At 47.3% G+C, this 21,546-nt stretch overlaps 1 protein-coding gene across 8 annotated transcripts in view; it reads left to right on the top strand.

Moving 5' to 3' along the window:
* Window positions 1-21,546, top strand: part of ZFHX3 (zinc finger homeobox 3) — a 276,951-nt gene that overhangs the window by 120,386 nt on the left and 135,019 nt on the right. For all 8 annotated transcript variants that reach the window (XM_047712137.1, XM_047712134.1, XM_047712138.1 and 5 more), the window contains one exon: window positions 4,065-4,561. In XM_047712137.1, coding sequence (XP_047568093.1) covers window positions 4,088-4,561 — 474 coding nt within the window. In that variant the 5' untranslated portion in view covers window positions 4,065-4,087. The remainder of the gene's footprint in view (window positions 1-4,064; window positions 4,562-21,546) is intronic.

Here is a 21,546-nt window from a genome sequence, read left to right as displayed (position 1 = left end):
GGAAGAGCCTTTGTTACCATGAAAAAACAACCCATGTTAGAGAACGTGAGCTGGCTGTGTCCGGACAGCCCGTCTTACCAACCGGCTGCATAGCTCTAGAATGGAGTCAAGAGGATAGGATTGGGATGCCAAAAACCATGAGTCTTTCCATGAAAAGGATCATGAGCACCTTTGGGGGAGAGTCTCTGTAGCAAGAAAACGTGCGAATCAGTTCCACGAGGACCAGTGTGATGGTTGGGCCGTTCCTCCCCCACCTACCTTTGCCTCAGATGGGCACTGCCTGGTCTCCATCCCCCGACCCTGCTAATCTCCTGGGACAAGTGGTGGTGGCCTGACTGAAGTAGTAGTCCCTTCCTGACATGAGAATAAGTTGTTCTCTGCAACAGAGTGTGAGCAAGTACCTTTATTCTGGTGGTTTAGGTTAATCCCAGTTGGCATGTCTTTGTGTGGTGTTTTAGTCCTAATTGCTGCTGATGAGTTATATTTCATAGCATTTAATTTGTTTTTCCTGCTATGCACTTAAATTTGGATCCTTGCTACTTTAATCTTGTTTTCTATTTTGGAATATTGACCTGTGGATCCTTTATTACCAAACGATTTGAAGAATGTTTCACCAACTGGTTAATAATGGATGCATAGGGATCAATCATCTTATTTGTCCCCCGAGTGAACCATAGGGGATACACACCAAGGGATGGCCTCGTACTATAAGACTTCTTTTTTTTTTTTTTTTTTTTTTTTTAAAGCCTGTGGGAATTGGGGTTTTCTCATCTGGAGATTTAAAATCTTGGGGAGGCAGATCTTGGAGTAAATCAAATCTGATGTAAATGGAATGAAGGCACAGAAAATGGATGGGTTCATACTGGGTCAAAGTGAGATCTTTTTAATTACCTCGAAAACCAGTAATTCTGACTAAGGCTTGAATGAAGCAGTAGAAAAATACTGTGCTTTTTATACAAGCTCTCTGTGAGTCCGAGGGGCACCATGCATTATGGGCATACGGCAGGTGCAAAAGAGACAGAAGAATGGATCCCTGTGTTCTGGATGTACATAGCAGACCCATACTTCATTTATTTTTTTAAAAGAGAACAGAGATTTTCCTTCTAAGGACCTTCTCCAGGTCAGCCAAGCATAGGCCCTTGAATTTTCAGGGTTACTGCTTATCAGCCAAGGTGTGTCTCTGGAAACCTCCTATGCCCGCCTTAGGCCCCAAGAGCTGCTGAGATAGAGTGAGAGTCACAAGTGCTTTATCCTGGCAGCCTGAATGGGGGTGTGGGTACGAGAGCGCATGCGTGAAGGACTTAGGTGTAAGTGCTATGACCTCGGCAGAGGCCAACACATGCAAATGTGAAAGGGCCATAACGTTCAGTTCTGTCTGCAGCCCTCGGATCCTTCACGAGGCCACTTGTGAGAAGGCTGTAGGTGTTACTAGGTATTCCTGGATTCTGCAGGGGGAGAAACATTTTTGTGAAATCCACTCTTACTTACCAAGTTATTCCTTCCTTTGACAGAACCTTCTCTTTTGTGATACCAAGCAGATGCTGATTCCAGGGGTGCTTTCTTCCTGGAGGGCTGGGAGGAGAGGGTGGGCACCCTTGGGTCTGGTCTGGTAGGGTGTGCTGCCATTTGTAGATAAGATACTAGGCTGGAGGCCATCTGCAGAGATCCTTCCAGGCATCCCCTTAGATGATAAAGTTTAGCCCAGCCCCGAGAATCAGGTAGCTTGCCGAGGTGTCTGTGTTTTCCCCAGGGAGCCGACTGGCTATAGGACACCTGGCTGAGATTTTAGTAGATCCTCTGCTTCTGTCTTTGAGTCTAGAAGCTGTCTTTAATCCATGTGCCTCTCAGACGCAGAGTATAGCAGAGTATAAATTCTAGCGTTAGACATGGGTGCCCCCTTGCTCAAGAGTAAAACCCCTGCTGAGTTTTCACTTCCAGGGGGCGCTCTTCCTAACTTCTTTCCGCCCTGGGTGAGGTTCCTGTACTTCTTGCCTGGGCTGAACTGGTTCTATCTTGTTCTACAGATTTGTAGGATTCTAAGCCTTGGGTTTGTTCCTCCAAAGTACGGTTCTCCTTTGGAGTTTTGGCTTGCCTGTCGCCTTCATTTCACTGCTTCTCAGTGTCTGTCTTTGATTTGCATTTCAAGAGCTTGGAATGGGAATAGGGACTTACGTCCTCTGTGCGTTTGGAGGATTTCTCATTTTTACTCAGGCATCCAGCAAGTGACAGCTGAATTTCTCCTTAGAGCAGTATTGATGTGCTGAGGTTAAATTTAAAAAGTGGGGAAAATCTGATGCTTCAGGTGGTTGGCATCAGAAACAAATATATGTTTGCTCCTTGTCTTATCCTCTGGGCAGTTTCTGCTTTGACTGAACGCCGCTTGTGTTTCATGGATGCTATCTGGCCTTCGTCCCCATTAAGGGATGGAGCTTTTAGGCTTTTTTTCTCCTCTTTTTTTTTTTTTTCTTGTCCTAAAAAGAATGTCTTAGTTATGGCTCCTCTCACCAGCAGAGATGGCAAGGGAGGAGACAAGCAAAAAGCTTCTTGAGCCTTCTGGAATGCACGTTGCAAAAGATTTCTGTGGCTTGGTACATTGTCCACAGGCTTCAAACACAGCCAGACTGCTCGGTAGAACCTGTAACTGATCTTCTCATTAGAGTTGCCTCATGTAGCGTAAATAAGAAAATCATTAAAAAAGAAATCTTTTACTTGATTAGCCGCTAACTTGGATTGTAATCAGTCATTAAAAAAAAAAAAAGTAACCTCAGCCCAGCCATAAGTAAAAGGTCAGATCTGAGTATTATTTGGGGAGGGGCAGGGGAGGACATGGTAGCTCCCATGTGCATGTGTTTGGGGGAGAGGTAAATCACAGAAGCCAGTGCTCAGTGTTCTGCTCGACTGTATGCTGCTCGGGAATGGAGGGCCTTTTCATGATAGAAATAAGAGTTTGCAGTTCTAATATCCCAGTGAATGAGAGCCCATCCCCGGTTTATGTAGGGCAGTGATGAGCTGAGAAATAACAGGGGTGGAGAGGGAGGAGCAGACTCTTTTTGGGAACTGCGAGCTGACCTTTGCGTGCCATTACCCATCTTGATCCACTTCCTGAACCTGTAACATTTTGGTTCCCTTTTAAACTTGTCCTGCACAACATCTGTGTGGGGGGCTGGGCACTCTCTAGAGGTTCAGTGAGAAGTCTGGACCTCTGCCCTACAGAGGGATGGGGACACAGGCCTCTGCGTGTGGCTGATGAAAATGGAGAATGTGACGTGTCCTGTAGCACACCTACATTTCATGCTTAGTGGGGGCTCAGAAAAGGGGAGTGACTGTATTCTTGGGGACATGTGGGAGGAGCTGGCACCACTGACAGGCAGGCAGAATATTGACCTGTGGGGTGTGCTGAGGAATTAGGAAGACCGTTGCCCAAATCTCAGATGGAGAGCTGCACCCACCGCTGCAGTAGCCACCAGCCACATGTGGCGATCTAAACTTAAATGAATTAAAAAGAAATAAAACTAAAAATTCAGTTCCTTGGTTGCAGCTTAGCCGTGGCTGGTGACTAGCCCGTCGGACAGTGCAGGAAGTTCTGTTGGGGCCATGCTGCTGTAGATAAATTCTGGGCCCAGTTCTGATTTACCGCGAAGGCTGCGTATCTTAGAATGCAGCTGTAACTAACTTCCAGCTTTTAAGGGTCTGGAGTTTCAGATTCTGTTATGTCCAGCGAATGATGTTTATTCCTATCTTTTCTTAGATCTACATAAAGAACTGAATCGAAATATTCAAGATGTTATGGTTCTAGATCTTCTTTCCCAAAAGCAAAAAATAAAATAAAAATAAAACCTTCTGCAAATTTCAGAACGTCCGTGGGAAAGATCCAAACAGATAAAGTTGATTTTTTGAGGGGGTGGGCATTCCCAGTTAATAGTGCCTTGCAACACTTTCAATGTGATTTTTTTTTTTTTTTTCTCCGCCACCCTGGGTTGAGGGTGGAGGAGTCTGGGGGTGCCTCCACTGGGGCCGTAGATGCGAAACTGGCCTCTGATGCTCTCCCCTCTCCTTCTCTGCAGTGGGCGGTGAGATCCCCCTAGACATGCGCCTCGGGGGTGGGCAGCTGGTGTCCGAGGAGCTGATGAACCTGGGCGAGAGCTTCATCCAGACCAACGACCCGTCACTGAAGCTCTTCCAATGTGCCGTCTGCAACAAGTTCACCACGGATAACCTGGACATGCTGGGGCTGCACATGAACGTGGAGCGCAGCCTCCCGGAGGATGAGTGGAAGGCCGTGATGGGGGACTCGTACCAGTGCAAGCTCTGCCGCTACAACACCCAGCTCAAGGCCAACTTCCAGCTGCACTGCAAGACGGACAAGCACGTGCAGAAGTACCAACTGGTGGCCCACATCAAAGAGGGCGGCAAAGCCAACGAGTGGCGGCTCAAGTGCGTGGCCATTGGCAACCCCGTCCACCTCAAGTGCAACGCGTGTGACTACTACACCAACAGCTTGGAGAAGCTGCGGCTGCACACGGTCAACTCCAGGCACGAGGCCAGCCTGAAGCTGTATAAGGTAGGACCCGGACTCCTTCTGGAAGGCGTGCATGGGATCACTGGGGGTTGGGGCCTGATGGCTGCGGACTGGTGACAGTCTGTGTCACAATGGGGTCGGTAACCAGTTGGTGTTGGAGGGGGTGTTGGCATCTGCTTCCTCGTGAAGCTGCTGCATGCTGGTGGCTTCTGGTAACCAAAGGTTCTCTTTGAGGCTGCCCCATTTTAGAGGGCAGGTTTTATGGACAGCAGCCCGATACTTACTCTCGACTCTGGACAACTGGCCTTTTCTCCCTTATAGTTGTTTGTTACGGCTTTTACATACCTTTGTGTTCCTGTGTTGCTCCATTCCTCTGCATTCATCACTCTCTCCTTCTCCGTCTCGTCCCACCCTTCTCCCCCTTTGATCTCTTCTCTCCTGGAGATCCCTGGAGTACATAGTTCATTTGTTCATGGATTCATTGATTTGTTCATTCATTCACAGATAGATATTGAGCACCTACTGTATACCAGGTCCTGTTCTGGACACACGCCTCCCTCCATGTACAAAATAGACGAAAACAAAAAAAGTCCCTGCCCTCATAGTGCTTCCATTCTCTTGCAGGGAGATGGGTGATAAACACAATGAATAACTTACATAGTTGACTACAAGGTGGCACATGCTATGGGGAAATTTTAGGGTCCATGAAGGGGGGGCTCCTTTGTTCTTTCTCCCTTTGCTTCCTTATCCCGTGCCCCCTTTCTCTTCCTCGTATTTACATTTCCCCTCTCTTCCCCTGGGCTTCTCCCATCCTCCTCCTCCTCTCCCTCTGTCTTCTCTTCCTTCCTTCCTCCCTGGCCCTCCCTGCCCCTCCCCACCCCCTCCAGTCTCTCTCTCAGTCCATAGACCTTAACGGTGAGGAGGAGGTGCTCACATACTGTAAATAGTCCTTTCACTTGCTAGGCAGAATTGCTCCAGACGTTTCTATTGATTTTCACTGGACTTAAAGCCTCACCTTTTTCTCTAATCATCCCATAATGGCTTTAGTATGAACAATCAGGTACAAATCGCCATAAATCTGCCCAGCCTCCTCCCACATGCCTTCCACACCCTCTTCTCTTTGCATTTTCTCCCTTTTATCATCAGCCTCTCCCCCCCCCCACGCCCCCCTTGGCTTTCACACCCGTTCTCTCTTGTCTTTGGGCGTCTTTGGGCAGTCTTTGGGCGAGGGAGCCTTTCTGTTGACCCCGAGGGAGTTTAATCCCCTCACTACCCCAGGTGATTTTAAAGGGAGACTCCAAGTAAGGCTTCTGGTCCTTTCCCTGTGTCAGTCTCTGCCGAGATCTGTAACTGTGATTCATTTTATAATTGCTCGTCTTCAGCTTGGCAGGAGCCTGTGTAGTGTGGATAAGAAGCCACTTTAGGGGAAGGAGGAGAAGACAGAAATGAGGTGGTGGGACTAGAAGGTTCTGGAATTGACTGCCGACCCCAGCATGGATGGGCTGGCATGGTGCAGTGGGGAAGGTCTGAACACCAAGCAGCCAGCCCCCTTATTCTAAGTGAGCAGGAACCTCACTGGATGGTTTAGTTTTAGACCACCATTGAAAGAAAAGGCTCTTTGGGGTCAGTTTAAGTTAGAGGTCTCAGGCAGCCATAAGGGGTGGTGGTGCTGATGTGGTCAGAAAACCTGACGGAAAACCTATAGAAAGAAACTTTTCAAAGGACCTGACTGAGCAAGATTAGTTCAAAGTACTGCGCGTGGCCAAGGAAGATTATATGCAACTTTGATGAGGGTTGTTTAGAAGTGGCAAGAAGCCAGCCTTTTCCATCTGAGGGGGGGAAAAACACCCTTTGGATGATAAAATGTGCATGGTGGTGATTCGCTCTCCACGCTACACCCTCCAGTGAGAGTATACCACACCCTTGGCTTTGCTTCTGAAGGGCCTGGAACCTGGAGGATTGATTCCCTGAGATGATCGCAGGTCTCCAAACCACCTTCACTGGTCACACCTAGCGAGTCAGGTTGAGGCAGTTTCCAGGGGGGATGTCAGGGAGGAGACGGGAGTTTCCATCTAGGTTTTGCTGAACTATGGACACTTTAACTCCCTGGCCTTATTTCTCTCTCTCTCTCTCTTTAATTCAAAAGATGGAGAAAACTCCGACTTAAAAAAGGCAGTGATGGTGGGGGGGCCGTCGATATTGGGGTGCAGGATAGAATTTGGGAACCAGCGCCCGAAGGAGAAGTCCCCAAAATGTGCACTTGGCTGGCACAACCCCAGGGGTGAACACGCCCCTGCCCACATTCAGAGCAGAATTCCCTGTGTCAGGAGCCGTGGGTCATTAGTCTGGTCTCATTAGTCCTTGGGTAATGAATGTCCCTTGGCTTGCTGTGGCTCTGCTGTGGGGGCAGGGAGCTCTCAGCCACTCCTGAATGACACAGAGATGGGTTTCTTCCAGTGCGCGTGCCAAGCCTTCCGGTCCAGCGGTGTGACTAAGACAGACTTCTCCTGCCACTGAGGGGGCTCCCTGTCCTAGGGTGTCATGAGTCTGTAGATTTGGGGTGGGGACTGGAGGTGGTTGAGTCAGTTTTTCTCTAGGCCCTGGTGTGGCCTGTAGTAAATGGAGATTGATTGCATGTTATTTTTCCTCTTGCTAATGTAATCCATTAGCCCAGCACATGCATAATCAGTTTAGAGCACAGTTAACTGGATGTAATCGAGTTCTTTACTGTCTGCTAGAGAAACCACTCCAGATGCTGCTGACCTGGGGAGGGCACCAGGCTTCCCACACACAGCCCTCCTTACTCACCCCTTCCCCAAGTCCCGTCCTCACTGCCCACCCCCACAAACCCATCCTGGTCCCCACCCTGCCCTATCCTGGTTCCTTGGCAAAGTATTCATTATTGGTCAGGGAAACTTCCAAATTTGCTTTCTGCTGCACCTGCTCCAGGAGCCACGATGGAGGGGACTTCCTAATGGGTCTCCCAACCCTCGCTTTCAACTGAGGTCTTTATTCCCTCCTCTTCCTTTTTCATGCTGGAGGAGACAGAACAGCCGTCTCAGGAGATGCAAGCAGAGGCGTAGCTCTCTGGTGTGACATTTGACCTCACCAGTCCAGAGTCCCTTCTCTTGGTGTCGTAAATGCTGGGACAGACGTTGCTGTATTAAGACTGAGCTGTCTGAAAGCACGAGCTAATTTCTAATCCGGACTGAGAAAGGGTTTTGTTAATCCACTACCCCATCCCACCTCCCCAGAGAACAGAAACAAAGAACGCTGGTGATATTCTCTCCCTTGCATGGAATTGTCAAGTTTTGATTGTGTGAGAGCAGTTTTTCAATCAAGATTCTCCTTCAGTGAATTCTTCCTGCCTGTTTCCTGGAAGTGGAGGGGAGTGTGTGTGTGTGTGTGTGTGTGTGTGTGTGTGTATAGGGTGGGCTGGAGAGCCCCAGGCATCAGATGGAAGCTGTTTACTTTTCTCCGGGCTTCCAGGTTGCTCTGTGAAACATTCATGATCGAATTCCTTAAGTGGTTTATTTGTGTGACTTCAAGAGTGGTGGGCTCTGGTCCAGCTCTTAGTGGTCCTCTGCCCATATCCTCATACCTGCTGCTGTTGGGCACTGTGACTGATCGGTCCTGTGGGAAGGCCAGTAGCCCCAGTCTAGCTTAGAGGCTGGGTTCTTGGTTTGTGTCTGCAGTGATCCTTCTGGGTCAGAATGGAAGCATGTTGTGGGAGAGAAAGGTACCTCTCTCCCCTTGGGGCTTGAGGTCCAGAATGTGAATTCCATACCTTTCTCCTTCCCCATGTAAATGGATCTCTCCCCTCTTGGAGGACCTGCCTACTCTCCCTCTCCCTCCAGCCATAGAGACGTGAGGTGCACTTGCTTACCTCCAGCAGGGGAGCAACAGGTCCTGACAGATGCCTGCCCTGTGTTCTTCTCCATTCTCCTGCAGGTTCTGAGTCCCTGGTGTGTGGATTGAGAGCTAGCCTGGGCCCTTAGGTGTCTGTCTCTCTCGACCTCCCCGTTATGTGATGTCCATGGTGAACTCTGAAATTCGTAGTGTCTTTTGCTTGGGGAAAGAGTACAGAAGGGACAGTTGGAGATCAGTGCACACCTGCCAACTGTTAGAATCTGGTTTTCCCTTTGATATTTTTCTTCACCTGAGAGTCATTGGACTGGAAATTTAATAAAGACCCCACCAGAATCTGTTACTCAAAAAGTTCCCAACTGAGATGCCTTTGATTGGGCCGATACTGAAGCTTTCATATTCATGTTAAATTATATACAAAGGAGGTCATTCCCCATGATCAGGCCAAGCCTGAAGGTTTCCTAGTTATCTTAAATTATACACAAAGGGGGTCATCTCCCATGGAGTTGTGTCTGGGCCCTGCGTGAGCTGCCTTGGGCCAGCCACCAGAGCGTGAGGCAGCAGCTCTGCTTGCTGTAAGGTAGGAGGTAGACCATGGCACCACTTGGCTCAAAACACACACCTACACTCTCCACATAGTGGACTTGAACACTTGCCACCCTACTGGGATTCTGCAAAGTGAGAGGTAGTAGGAAACCCTCCATCAGACTCAGCATGACTTGAGATCCCATCTTCTCCGTTTTTTCCCTGACTCATGAACTCATTGGGGCTCTCTCCCAGCAGGGCCGATCAGAAGACAGAGAACAAATATGACAAAGATTTCATTGACAGTCTGCATTCTGCGTGCTCCTTTATGGTTACACTTGCGGGGTGGGCTGGCTTAGGAAGACAGCTGCATGTTCCATGCCTACAGGTGGTGCCTGGGAGCCTTTATCTTGCTTGGCAAAGAAAGCATAAATCCACTGGTGACCCTTGCCTCCATCCCCATCCTCTCCTCCCTGGTGCTGTGACATGTTTAAGGCACCAGTGCAAGTATCATCTGGTTTACATTGTCATTCTAGAATCAGTTTCCTAAAGCCTTGCTTTCTCATTAGGTTAACTTTTTTTAAAAAAGTTTATATTTTTGCCTTCTTCTTCCCATACCTTGGTGCCTTCATTCAAAAATGAAAGGAGGGGACTGTTTTCGTGGTTTATTTAGAAGGTGTGAAAAGCCAGATGTTCTGGTAAATTTTAGCCCAGTTATTCTCCATGCCCTCCGTCTCTAAGAGCAGCTCAGCGTCTGAAGTTCATGCCCCTCCCTTGATTCCTGGGCTCATAGATATGGGTCTCCTGGAGCAGGGCTGGGAGACTGCACACGGGCCCTGTGGTCATTCCCAGAGAGCCTGAGTTGGCTCTGGTGGTATTTCTGACCACCAGTTAGCTAGTAGGTTTAGATTATATCCTTTTAAGCTTTTTTCCTATGCTTACACTGGTAGAAATGCATACACATACATACTATTCCATTAAAAAACCTTTATAGACACAGGTTGTGCTCTCAGCTTTTTTTTTCATGTGACTTTTGATCCTGAAAATCATTTCAGGTCAGTACATAGAGATCTAGTTCCCTCTTTTTTTTTTTTTTTTTTTTTTTTAAGATTTTATTTATTTGACAGATCACAAGTAGGCAGAAAGGCAGGCAGAGAGAGAGGGGGAAGCAGGATCCCCGCTAAGCAGAGAAACCGGTGCAGGGCTCAATCCCAGGACCCTGAGACCATGACCTGAGCTGAAGGCAGAGGCTTTAACCCACTGAGCCATCCAGACGCCCCTAGTTCCCTCCTTTTTTTTTTTTTTTCTTAGTTCCCTCTTTTTTTAAGGCTACATAGTATTCCATGCATAGGCTGGCATGAAGGCTTACCAGCATGATACTCTTCAGTTCCTTTGCTACAGGTTTCCCAGAAATCATCAGATCTCTACAGTTTAGGAATCATTAAAAAAAAAGAGAAAAAACCCCAACATTTTGGAAAAATTCAGTACAGAGTTGATGTTGTACAAAAAAGAAGAGAAACAATAAAAGACTAACAGTCTCACAGATGTACAGGGAGGTTATCTGCCGTGTTCCGATGCTGTAGACAGTGAGGTAGGGAACAGGTGTGTGCATACATCTGTCTAGACCTATGCTGTCCCAAGAAGTGAGGTTGCTGGATCCCGGGATGTAATGCCAGCAGGTATTTTTTACTGCCTCTTCCGAAAGAAGGTGAACATTTTTTTCCCCTCCCTGTTGGGTGATGCTCGAAGCCTCACGCAGTGACCAGCATACTGTTCCTTTTCTGCTTTCCTCAGGTTGGCAAAATGGCTAAAACGTGGATTTCCTTAATTCTTACATAGGGTGAACACTCTTTCACGGGTTTGTTGGCTGTTTGCAGTTCTGTGGCAGTCTTCCTGTTCATAGCCTTTGCCCTTTGTTTTTCTGGGTTTTTTTTTTTCTGGTTGATCAGCAAGAGCTCCTGGCATATGGGGCTAACAGTCTCCGCTGTGCTGTGCCGTGGACATTGCCGTAGTTTCTCCTGGTCCTTTGTTCATCTTTGCCTTGGTTTATGACGCATTTTAACATATCAAAAACTTTCGTTTGTATGATGTCCGATCTGTGCATCCTTTTCTCTCTGTTTCTAGCTTTTCTCTTTTCCCAAGGAGGCTCTCCCTTGGCAGTCTTAGGAAATAATATAAAAGAACAGCCACCCCCTAGAACATTCATTACGACCCAGGTCCTGTCACACAAGCTTTACATATACTGATCAATTCATCGACTGTCGATGAGCCTGTTTCCAAGTGGGGAAACCAAGGCAGAGAGAGGTTACAAGTCAAAGCTAGTGAGGGCTGTTGGAATGAGGGTTCAAACCCATGCAGGTTGGCACTAACTTGACCGATATTTTCTTCCATACGTTCTCCCTCCGCTTCAGTCTTTAATCCCTGAGGAATCTATTCTGTGTATGGTGCACTGTAATGACTCTTTTTCTGTATTGTGTGATTTAGACTGTATTTTCTTTCAAAGTGGATGGTTGATTGTCCAACAATTCCTTAAATAACCATCCTTTCCTAGCTGATGTAAAAAGCCGTATTTATCGTTCCCTTCTCTCTAAGTCTTACAGAGCCAATTTAGATCAGTCTGAACATATTTACAGAGTATTGTTTGTCCAAAGTGCTGTGGAAGGAGAAGGGGGAACAGACAGAGACAGTTCTCTTTTCAAGATATGTGAAGTCCTGTGGATGAAATTTCGTCCTCCGACCTTTCCTTTTTTCTCTCCAGCTTCTTCCCCAGGGTGAAATTTCTTGGATTAATTACCTTTATCAAATTCACTAGAACCAAGGACTCTCCAGGAGCGACCAGGGTTTGGGAGAGGGGCTGAGTTGCTTATTGTTCCTTCACGGAAACTGCGCTCACCAAGTATCAGAGAGAGAGAGAGAGAGAGAGAGAGAGAGAGAGAGAACAAATACTGAAACTGAAGATCTCTTTTCTGAAGTTCGTATTCAGATAACTAGGAGACAGCCTGACTCCGACCACATAGTTCCAGTATAAACTGTTTTCAGCTACTGGTGATAAGTCTCCTTTTGGATTCCAGAGGTGTGCTGAGCTCCTGATTCAGGCAGAGGAGCATGGAGGTCTCCCTTCAGATAATCTCATAACTACCACATTGTCAAAATACTTGAAAGCCTCCACCCTCCCAGTCCTTAAGCCGAAAGCCCTAGATCTTCCTTGAGAGGAAAATCTCTGTCGGTTCCCTCCAGCTATGTAGAGGAAAAAGTCACACTTGGGCAATGCTTTGTAGGAATGCCATCTGCTGCCCTAGGGGTGCTCTGTAGCCCTGAGGGGAATTTTCTGCGAGTATTCCATGGCCTCCACATTCCAGGATAATTCCATGTGTTTCCATCGTTCGAGGTAAGCCTAGTCTAGCAGAAAAGCAGCACCATGGAATGGGACAAAGATGCAAACCCAATTTCCAGTCCTTCTAATTTGCTGAGGACCTGGACCAAAAGGGCAGATTTGAATCCATTTACTCCCAACAGGTGTCTCTGGAGTTTTGTTTGTTTGTTGTTTTGAAAGGGAAATGGTAAAGGAACAATTAAGCACTCAACCATAGTCTTAATTCTGTTTTGGACATAACTTGAAACTACAAATGCCCTTTAAGTGTGGGGTGGGCAAGGCTGTTACCACGAACACTTAGCAGTGAGTCATTTTTTTACTTTAATATTTAATAAAATTAGGTTTCCTGCACTTGTTCAAAAAAAAAAAAAGTAATCAGCCTATAGGGTGAAATGTAAAAATGTTGGACAGAAAATCTATTGCTCACAGAAATGTTGGAGGTTATTGAAACTAGGGAGGGACTTAAGGGTGGTGACCCCGAGGAGAACCGAACCCACCACAGCAGAAACCTCCAGGCAGAGTCCCCAAATTCAGCAAAGAAAAATGCAGACTACCTAGTTACATGTGAATTGCAAACAACAAATAATGTCTTAGCTATAAGCATATCCCATACGCTGTCATTTCATATACTTAGTGAAATTCACATGTTATCTGGGCATCCTGTGTTTTATCTGGCGACCCTTCCTCTGGATGGTGAAGAAACTCTTTCATAGCGCCTGCCAACAGGCTCTACAGGAGCTTAAAGAGAGATAAGCGGCTTCCTTGTTGGTAAACCTCCTTTTTTCTTTTTTTCCCAGTGATTCTCAACAAAAGAGGAAAATTACAAAGGCCCCTAATGATGATTTCCAATTTTTGTTATTTATAGAAAACTGTCATATTAGATTTTCACATTTTCTGCATTAAATAAAGTGCTTTTCCTATAACGAAATCTGAAATTTTCTTCAGAGCTATTTGTTAAAATTTGCTTTTCAACAATGTTTTCATTATTTCCTTGTCCTGAAGTGCTTTCATGTCACGCAGTGAGACGGTGCCCCGTCAAATCCCCCCGCCACTGTGCCAGATGATTCAGCTCTCCCTGCTCATGCTCAGGCCCCTCTGGCCTCCGTGTGCACCTGTTATTTACATGTAGGTAAGAGAAATTCCCAGTGCTTGAGCCCTGGCTGTTGTACACAGAAGACCCCGAGTGCTTATCATATATAGGATGCTAATAGGAATTGCCGAGAGTAGATTTGAACTGGGATTAATCATCAAGAATAATCAGGGAACTTTCTCTAGGGTCCACGTCCTCATCCTCTAAAAGGCAAACTAGTTAGAAGGTTAGAAATGTTTATCTACAGAGAGTGTTTGGTTTGTAACCTGTTAATTAGCAGGGCAGGTTCTCAGACCCAGAACGAGGGCCTCCAAAGCATTTCTGGTCTCTTAGGTCAACAGTTGTAACCGTCCTCTCGTCGGCCCGGGACGGCCTGTGCATCGGGCTTGCGGAAAGAATTTCTCCTCCACTTGCTGTGCCTGTTGAGTCTTGCTCTCTGGTGACAAGCTCCTTCTTGAGGATCGTTGGGCCTTTGTAACCACACCTGAGCCGACATATTGTAGCAGGCTGTCCTCGTTTCCTTGTCCCTTGGAACGAGGCCAAAGACTGGGCACAGGCCCCGGTAGTTCTCTGATGGCGGGTGTCCCCGTACCTGTCGTGTTCACTGGCTTTCCTCTTGCTGGGTCAGACTCCGGCATTCCCCTGTGCGGTCTCTGGGACACAGATGAACGGGAAGAGAAATTCTCCCTCTGGGTCAACACATTGTTGAGTGCCAATTTCGTGCTGAGCTCTGGAGAGGATTTTGTGTGGACTCAGGCTAATGAATCTTTAACACGTTGTTTTCCCCCTGAAAAATCTGTTTTGTGTGGGGAGCTCTTTGTGAGTGGCGTGTGCCTGGAGCGTGTCTTGTGCCAGTGTCTGCGCTCTGTGGTGGCGACCGCCATGGTCTCTCCTCATTTCGGTGAGCCATTATTGTTGCTCTGGCTTCCCAGTCTGCATTTTGTCCTTGGGCTAAGCCAGGGGGATGTGAGCAGAGACCACGCATAGTTCTGAACTAGGAGAAGATTATTCTTCTGGAAACTTGGGGCAGACAAGTCCAGTCTGTGTGGGGCCGGAATGTTTTCCTGATACATTCTTATTCCTTTCTGTCTTCTTCAACCCCCCAAAGCAGGACAGATGATACAACCCACCACAGCCTGGTGATACCTGTGCTGCTTTGACAACTGAGGAAGACAGAACCCAGAATGACCTCACGGCTTTTCTCACAGAATTCTGTGGCCCGTTCCTGTCAGGGGAGCGCCAGCATCACCAGGCTGGTCGTTGACTGAGTGGTGTTGGTGCACACACGTAAAGGTCACCCAGCTCATTCCTGGCTCTTACGTACATGCATCTTTGGGGACTTTGGGACAGTGGGAACGATAATGTTGGGGTTTTGTGTTGGTTCCTTGGTTCCCTGTGGCCCTTGCAAGGGCCATGGGAGGGAGTGCATGGCACAGACAAAATGTCTGGGCTCCTGAAGATCTAGGAAGGGCTCTGATTTCATCTATGGCTGACACTGCCCTAGTAGGATGACCCTGTCTAGTCTTAGAACTCATATTGCTGATTTAAACTAGGACTCCTATGAGCTCAATGCTTCACGCCCCAGACTCTCAATGAACCAGCGACTACCATGGGCCAGGAAGGTTCTCTGAGCAGTGGCATGTGCTTTTCCTGCATTTAGGGTACTTTGTGTGTACTTGTGAGGGGAGACAGGACCACCCCCAGAGGTTCCCCTTCTGCTCTGGTGTCCCCCTCACCAAGGTGGTTTTCAGCATCATCTTCCCGTCTCTGCTGGGCCTTCATTTTTCTGTATTGCCTTCTCCTACCACGTCTCTTATTTTTGAAAATGCTTGAAGACTAAAGAAGCTGGGGGAACTTTCTGAGGCTCTTCCAGTCAGCCAAGCCAAGAGGCATGGGTCCTGGGACTGCCATTTCCTTGGCGCCCTAGATGTTAGTCAGCAAGTGTGACTGCGGCCAGCTGTGGTTGAAGAAGTGCTGTGGGGAGCCCAGTGGCGGGATGCATCTGCCTCCGTGTTTGTTGGCTTTCTGGTTCTCAGATTAGGGTCTCAACATTGTTATTATTTTTGCCCAGACTGGTTCCCATTAGTGATGGCCACAGCTGCCAGGATAGCAAGGTCTCATGGCTTCTCTGGGGACAAGAAATCTGTACTTTGTCCACTAATGTGTCCTGCGTCATATCCACATGCCGCTCCCTTCATCTCCACGATCTCTCCCCTAATGTGCACGTCTGAGCCTTTGGTGCTTGGAGTTTATCCAGAGTTCAGACTTCTCCCTCTCTGGCGTTGTAGCTCCCAGAGGGCCCCAAAAGTCCCCTTGATGCTCCTTCTGCCTTCTCAGTGCCTTCCACAAACACAGTTGTGTGCTTGTCTTCTTTGCCAGGCCTCTTCTTTATTCCTCTTGAAGTGTGGCATTTGGAACAAAATTTTACCTGAAGACGTCTCAGCAGCGACAAAGCCCAACTCCACCGAGGGGTGACTAATTACACAGCTAATTAATCCAACAGATGTCATGGCAAGTGCTCCTTTCTTTAGAATGTGGATGCATACATTCCACAAGGCTGACCTGGGCTTTGGCCTGTTGCAAAATGTCTTTTTTTTTTTTTTTTTTTTTAATCGGACTTGGACTTTTAAGGATGAGTATCTTTCCTGCCCTACCTTTGTGCTCTAGTGACATGGCCCTGCTTTTCCAGAAAGCTCTCTCCTGCTCCTCCAGCCACAGATGGTGTCATGCCATTTGGCACCGAGCTGATCTGTGTGTTAGTTTGACCACGTGTTAGTTTGTTTCCCCAATAGTCTGTAAGGCTCCACAACACAGGAGCTGCCTCTGCCGTCGCGGGTATCTCTCAGGAAGGCAGCACGAGGCAAGACAAGTAGACACCGGGAGAGGGGACGGATTTCTTTCCCTTCACCTCATTGTCTTTCCTGAAAGCAGGTTTGTTTGCAGTGAGAATAGCCAAAGAGTATTTGAAAGGAGCCCTGGTGCTGTCAGATGGTTAAATAGTACAGAGCACCCATGATTTCGTTGGCGAATCATACAGCGCCTATGCGGGACACAAAGAGGGTTCTTGGAGGTGAAGGAGGGGTGTCAGGAAGCAAGAGGGAGGCGGTGTCTTCATTCCCGCCCCCTTCAGCGTTAGGCATGGAACAGACAGGATGACAGAATGCAGGTGGCTTCGGAGAGGCTGGGGGGTGTCACTGGTGGCCATGGGGCTCCAGCCAGCAGCCTGTGCCAGCAGAAGCTGACTGGTTCCTAGTGGGGGTGGTGGTGCCCGCCCAGGGCCACGCTGACTACGTCCTGGTGCCAACAACCCCTTGTGCTGTGGCATGCCCATCCTCTGAGTGAACTCATAGTGTCCCCTCTCAGTCCCTGGATCTGGAAGTGACCTATTTCACCACTGCTGTGACACGTCACCAATGGCTCCCATGTGGCCAAACCCGATGGCCATGTTTGATCCCCATGTGACTTTTCAGCAGCCCTGTCACCCTTTCCCTTCCCCCTATGCCTTCTGTGATGCCAGGCCAGTGGTTTGTCTTTGCCTTCCCCATGGTCCCGATCTTGGCTTCTCTTCTGTCACTAATGGTAAATACTTGGCTTCCAGGGCTTGGCCCAGGTGCCCTCCTTTTTTCTGTGTGTAGCTCTTCCCTAGTGTCTTACTCCAGCGCCCTTACAGCTCTACCTTCTGGTGGCACGTGAGTGTGCATCGTGAGCCCTGAGTTCTCTCTTTATTTCCTTCCCTGTAGGATGTTTCCATCTGAGTATCTGAGCATCAACTCCTCAAACTCAGCATGGCCTAGAGACAGGGCTTGATGACTATAACCCCCAAATAACCTTTCTCCTTTAGGCTCCCGCATTTTGCCGAGGGCCACTGACAGTCTACCATTAGCTCAAACCAGTAAGCTCAAACTAGTCCTGGTGTGTGGGCCCCCTTTCCTTTCACTCCCTCCAGCCCAACCATCAGTAAGTCCTATTGGCTCTACCTTCTGTGTTTTTACCACCCACCCCATTGCCACTCACAGTGTCAGTTCTTCCCCCCGCTTCTGCTTTTGGCCCTCGCAACCCACAGTATATGGCAATTTTATGAAGAGGAAAATCAGGTCAGAGCAGTCCCCTGCATTGACCCAGCAGTGGCTCTCCATCCCACATAAAATAAAAGCCAGACTCATGACTCTGGCTTAGAAACTCCTCTCTAATCCCTGCTCCATTCCAACTTCATCTTGGAACATCCTTCCCTTTGCCCACTACACTACAGCCACACTGGCCTCCTTTCTCTCCATTCAGTGTGCCACGGGGCCTTTGCACCTGTGGCTCCACTGCCCAGAATGTGCTCTTCTGACCTTGGCATTCAGCTCTCATTTAAATGTGTGGTCCTCTGAGAGGGTTTTCCTGACTGCCTGCTCTCAAGTTACCATCTCTTCACTTTACCCAAGTTTACTTGTTTGCATAGGCAGTTATTACCCATTTTCTTGCTTGTTCATGTATTTGTCTCCCAAAAGATCAAGGACTGTGGTTGTCATCTTCATGGCTTTACCCTTGGTTTTTTGAAGAGTATCGATCACCAGCCTAGGAAGCGTTTATTGGAGTGACAGAAGTACTAGCAGAACGCACCTGTGGTTTCTCCCTAACCCCAGAAGGCGGTATAGCAGCCCTGTGTGAGCAGCTTGGCGCCTGCAGTTGAGAGTCCAGAAGCATGTGTTGGAGTAAACCGAGGGCATTGCAAAGCTGTTCATAGCCATGTCACTTCCCGTCAGCTTTGTGCAGAGCTCTACCTCCATACTGACCCACTGAGAAACGGGTTCTGGTCCCGTTGTGCAGCCTGTATTCAAGTATTGCGAAAATTCCCACGTGCCGCTGGATTTGGCCTGGTATTCCAGAATTCTGCCAATCCATATCACAACTCTTTCTACTCAGGGGTCCTAGAGATTGATGTCACGGTAGAAGAATTAATGGTGCTTTGTCCCTTTTACTTCATATTGTGGTCCATTTTTATAGTAGTCTTCCTCCTCCACTCAGTTATAAGACCCTCAACAGCAGGATCTGTTGATTTTCATCCACCTTTGTGTCCTTCCCCGTGTCTTAACGATGTTAGATAGACTAAGTGTCAGCTGAAGATTTAGTATGCAAGGATGGAATCTTAAACATAGAAATATGAAGATCAGGTCCAGCCCTGAAGAGCCTGCTCTTCTTCAGAATCTCCCCTGCTCTGTTGACTCCCGCTCTCCCTGGGCAAATATCCATGTCCGAATGATGCTAATTAGTCCCGGATCTGGTTGTCCCCAAGAGATCCATGAGTCTGGTAGCAGAATACATTCCCAGTAAGAGAGGCCCCCAGTCGGCTTCTGTCCTCTGCTCCCATGTTCACACCACACAGCTTTGAGCACGTTCTCTGAGCAGAACTGTGTTCCAGCTTCTTCGGGGCTGTGGTCCTAAACTGTGTCCATTGGGTTAACTGTGATTCAAAAAGAGACACATTTTACTTCGGTAACTCAGCTCATACATAATAGAGAGAGATTTTGTGTATATCACTGAAATAAAAGTTTTGTAATTCAATTTTATCCTTTAAACATGGACCTCATATTGCTATTTACTGTTCTTTCCTGTTGTTTTACCCAAGTCCTGGTTCTACCCCCTGCATGGGTTTGAAGACCCGCCCAGGCAGTGGCACTCAGCCCAGCTAGTTTTAAAAAAACAGATGGGCAGGCCTGGCGCGACCCAGCCCATGGAGGTTCTGATTTTGTGCTCTGCGGGCTTCTCCTGTGTAGCCCTGGGTTGAAAACCATTGCAGCGATGGCTCGCAAACCACGATTTGGAAAATAGTGCCACGTCAGGTAGAAAGGGGAGCTGGAGTTCAGTAAGAAGAGTCAAACGTGGACACGGAGTTCTCCCTGCCTGCAGGGAGGTTCGGGGAGGGAGAAATCGCTTCCACTTGGTTAGATCAGAGGAGACGACCTCAAAGAGAGGGCTGCTGGACTTTGGGCAAGATTTGAAAAGAGAGCACTTACAGAGATAGGCAAGCTGGACAAGGGCAGATTCTTTTCTCCCCATCAAACCTGAGGCCATATTACTAACCTGATTTTAGGAACTAGTGTTTCCTCTCACTCTCTTGTGGTTACTATACCTCTTCAAAGAAAATCAGCTATGGGCTGAATATTTCATACTAAAAACTCACTGGAATTGGGGCCTTTTTAGTGTTCTCTGCTTCACATGATCTGTTGCAATAATAAAAATTTGAAAAAAAAATACCCCATACACAAATACTGAACTCCAGTTAAGCCTTTCCTCACTGAAGTATCTACAGTCCGCGGTTTACTTCACAATGCCTTACAGAGGGAAGCTGCATTGATGGACGGATAAAAGAATGGATAGCCATGCAGCAAGAGATTAGTTTTAGCATCCGGGTGGTGGACATATAGGTGTCTAGTGACTTTTTTCCAGTACTTCTCTGTAACTGTCAGTGTTCATAATACAGTGTGGGGGCAAAATTTTTAATATGGTCTTTGGCTCAGCCATGATCAACCATGTAGAAGCTTTGTGTTTGATGTGAGTCCTCTTCTCCACTCTCACTGTCTTCTTCTTCGCCTTCCCTGGCCATAGGGAGAATAATACTGGGGTGCTGTTGTATCTCTGAAGACAGGGCTCAGGCGAGTTATTTCTGTTTTTTTCCAGGCCAGGGCATGCATTTCACTGGAGGCAGGATCATGGCCGGTTGAGAGCCCTCAAACCACTGCAGGAGAGGTGGTGGGCATCCCACCAGGTTCTTGGTTATTCCAGAAATTTCAGATGCCCACCAGATGCCAGGCACTGAAAACTTGAAAACTTCAAGACAAGATGTCCAGATGTGTTAAGAGAAGCCGGGTGGTTTTTGGAGTTTCAAGGAGAGAAAGTCTTTCTGATGTCAGGCTGCCTGGGTTTGAATCGAGTGGCTTGGACACGTAGCTTATTTCCTTGGTGTCCTTCACTGTAAGATGAGCTACTAAAACCACATGCCTGAGCATGCTGTTGAGTGAGTTAAATGAGATAATACATGGACTGTGTCTACAGTGTAGTCAGCATATGGTGCCACACAATGTATGTCTTTATGAATACTGTTTTTCTGCATTAGTTTTCTCATCGTCTTAAGCAGACCACGTAATCAAAGTCATTTTATAATTTGGTTTTCTTTAGCTTTGAACTTGACACACTTTGGGTTTGGAAGACAGCAAGGCTAGTATTGGTTGGTCGATTGGTTGGGTTTTTTGATCTGGAGGAGGGAGAAAGGAATACCATTGAGAGAAACATGACCAATGTGTGGGAAACTGAGCTTAGGAAGGTCATTAACCTGGGCCAGTCAGTCATGGTCTGATCTCAAGAATGGGGGGCTTGTAGTGATCACTGAGTTGCCTTCAAGCCCTGAGTGTATTCATAGGACTTTAATGTTTTGTTTTTAAGGGAATACTTCAGTCTCTTCTCTTAAATAATGGAGCTGGAGCCGGTCTAGTGAAGTTCTTGGGAGAGCTAGAAAGTAACCCAAGTCTAGCTTTATTTTTGCTACTACTTCTTTGACCCTTTTTCCGAGCCTAAGTGGTCTTCAGTTGTGAGAAGAGAGAGCCATGAAGTTACTTTTACTGACATAAGTTTATAATATTTCCCTGCCGAACCTAGGGACTTCACTATTTGAGATATATATATATATTTTTTTTATTTATTTTAAAAGCAGGACTTCCCTGCAAGCCACCAGCACACATATCTTTCCCTTATGTGATGAAAATAAGCTGTATTTAGGTAAGAATGTAGGCTTGGAAGCTGGAGCAAAGTACACAGCACACTCAGAGAACTTTTAAAAAATATTTTCTTATATTTCAGAAGTATTTATTTCTGATTAAAGCTAATGCATATTCACCTCCCCCAAAGAAATTATAATCCAAAAATGCACAGCATGGAGGGCAACGACTGAAAAGTGAAAGTTACATTCAAGTTAACCTAGAGTGCATTTGGCTCCGGTGTCTCTTTATGTTTTGTGTTTGTGTCTGTTTCCGTTTTGTCACTTTGGCAATACCACAGAGGATGATGAAGGGGGAGCAGCCTCTGAACACAAAGGAGGTGTTAACTAGCGCCGCAGATCTCCCATACCCACTTCCCCAAGTTAGTTCATTCCAATTGAGAACCACAGTGTTGGTGATGTGGTTGACTTAACAT

This window comes from Lutra lutra, chromosome 17, assembly GCF_902655055.1.
Source record: "Lutra lutra chromosome 17, mLutLut1.2, whole genome shotgun sequence".
In the NCBI taxonomy this organism is placed as follows: Eukaryota; Metazoa; Chordata; class Mammalia; order Carnivora; family Mustelidae; genus Lutra; species Lutra lutra.
This window is presented reverse-complemented; position numbering and strand designations above follow the sequence as displayed.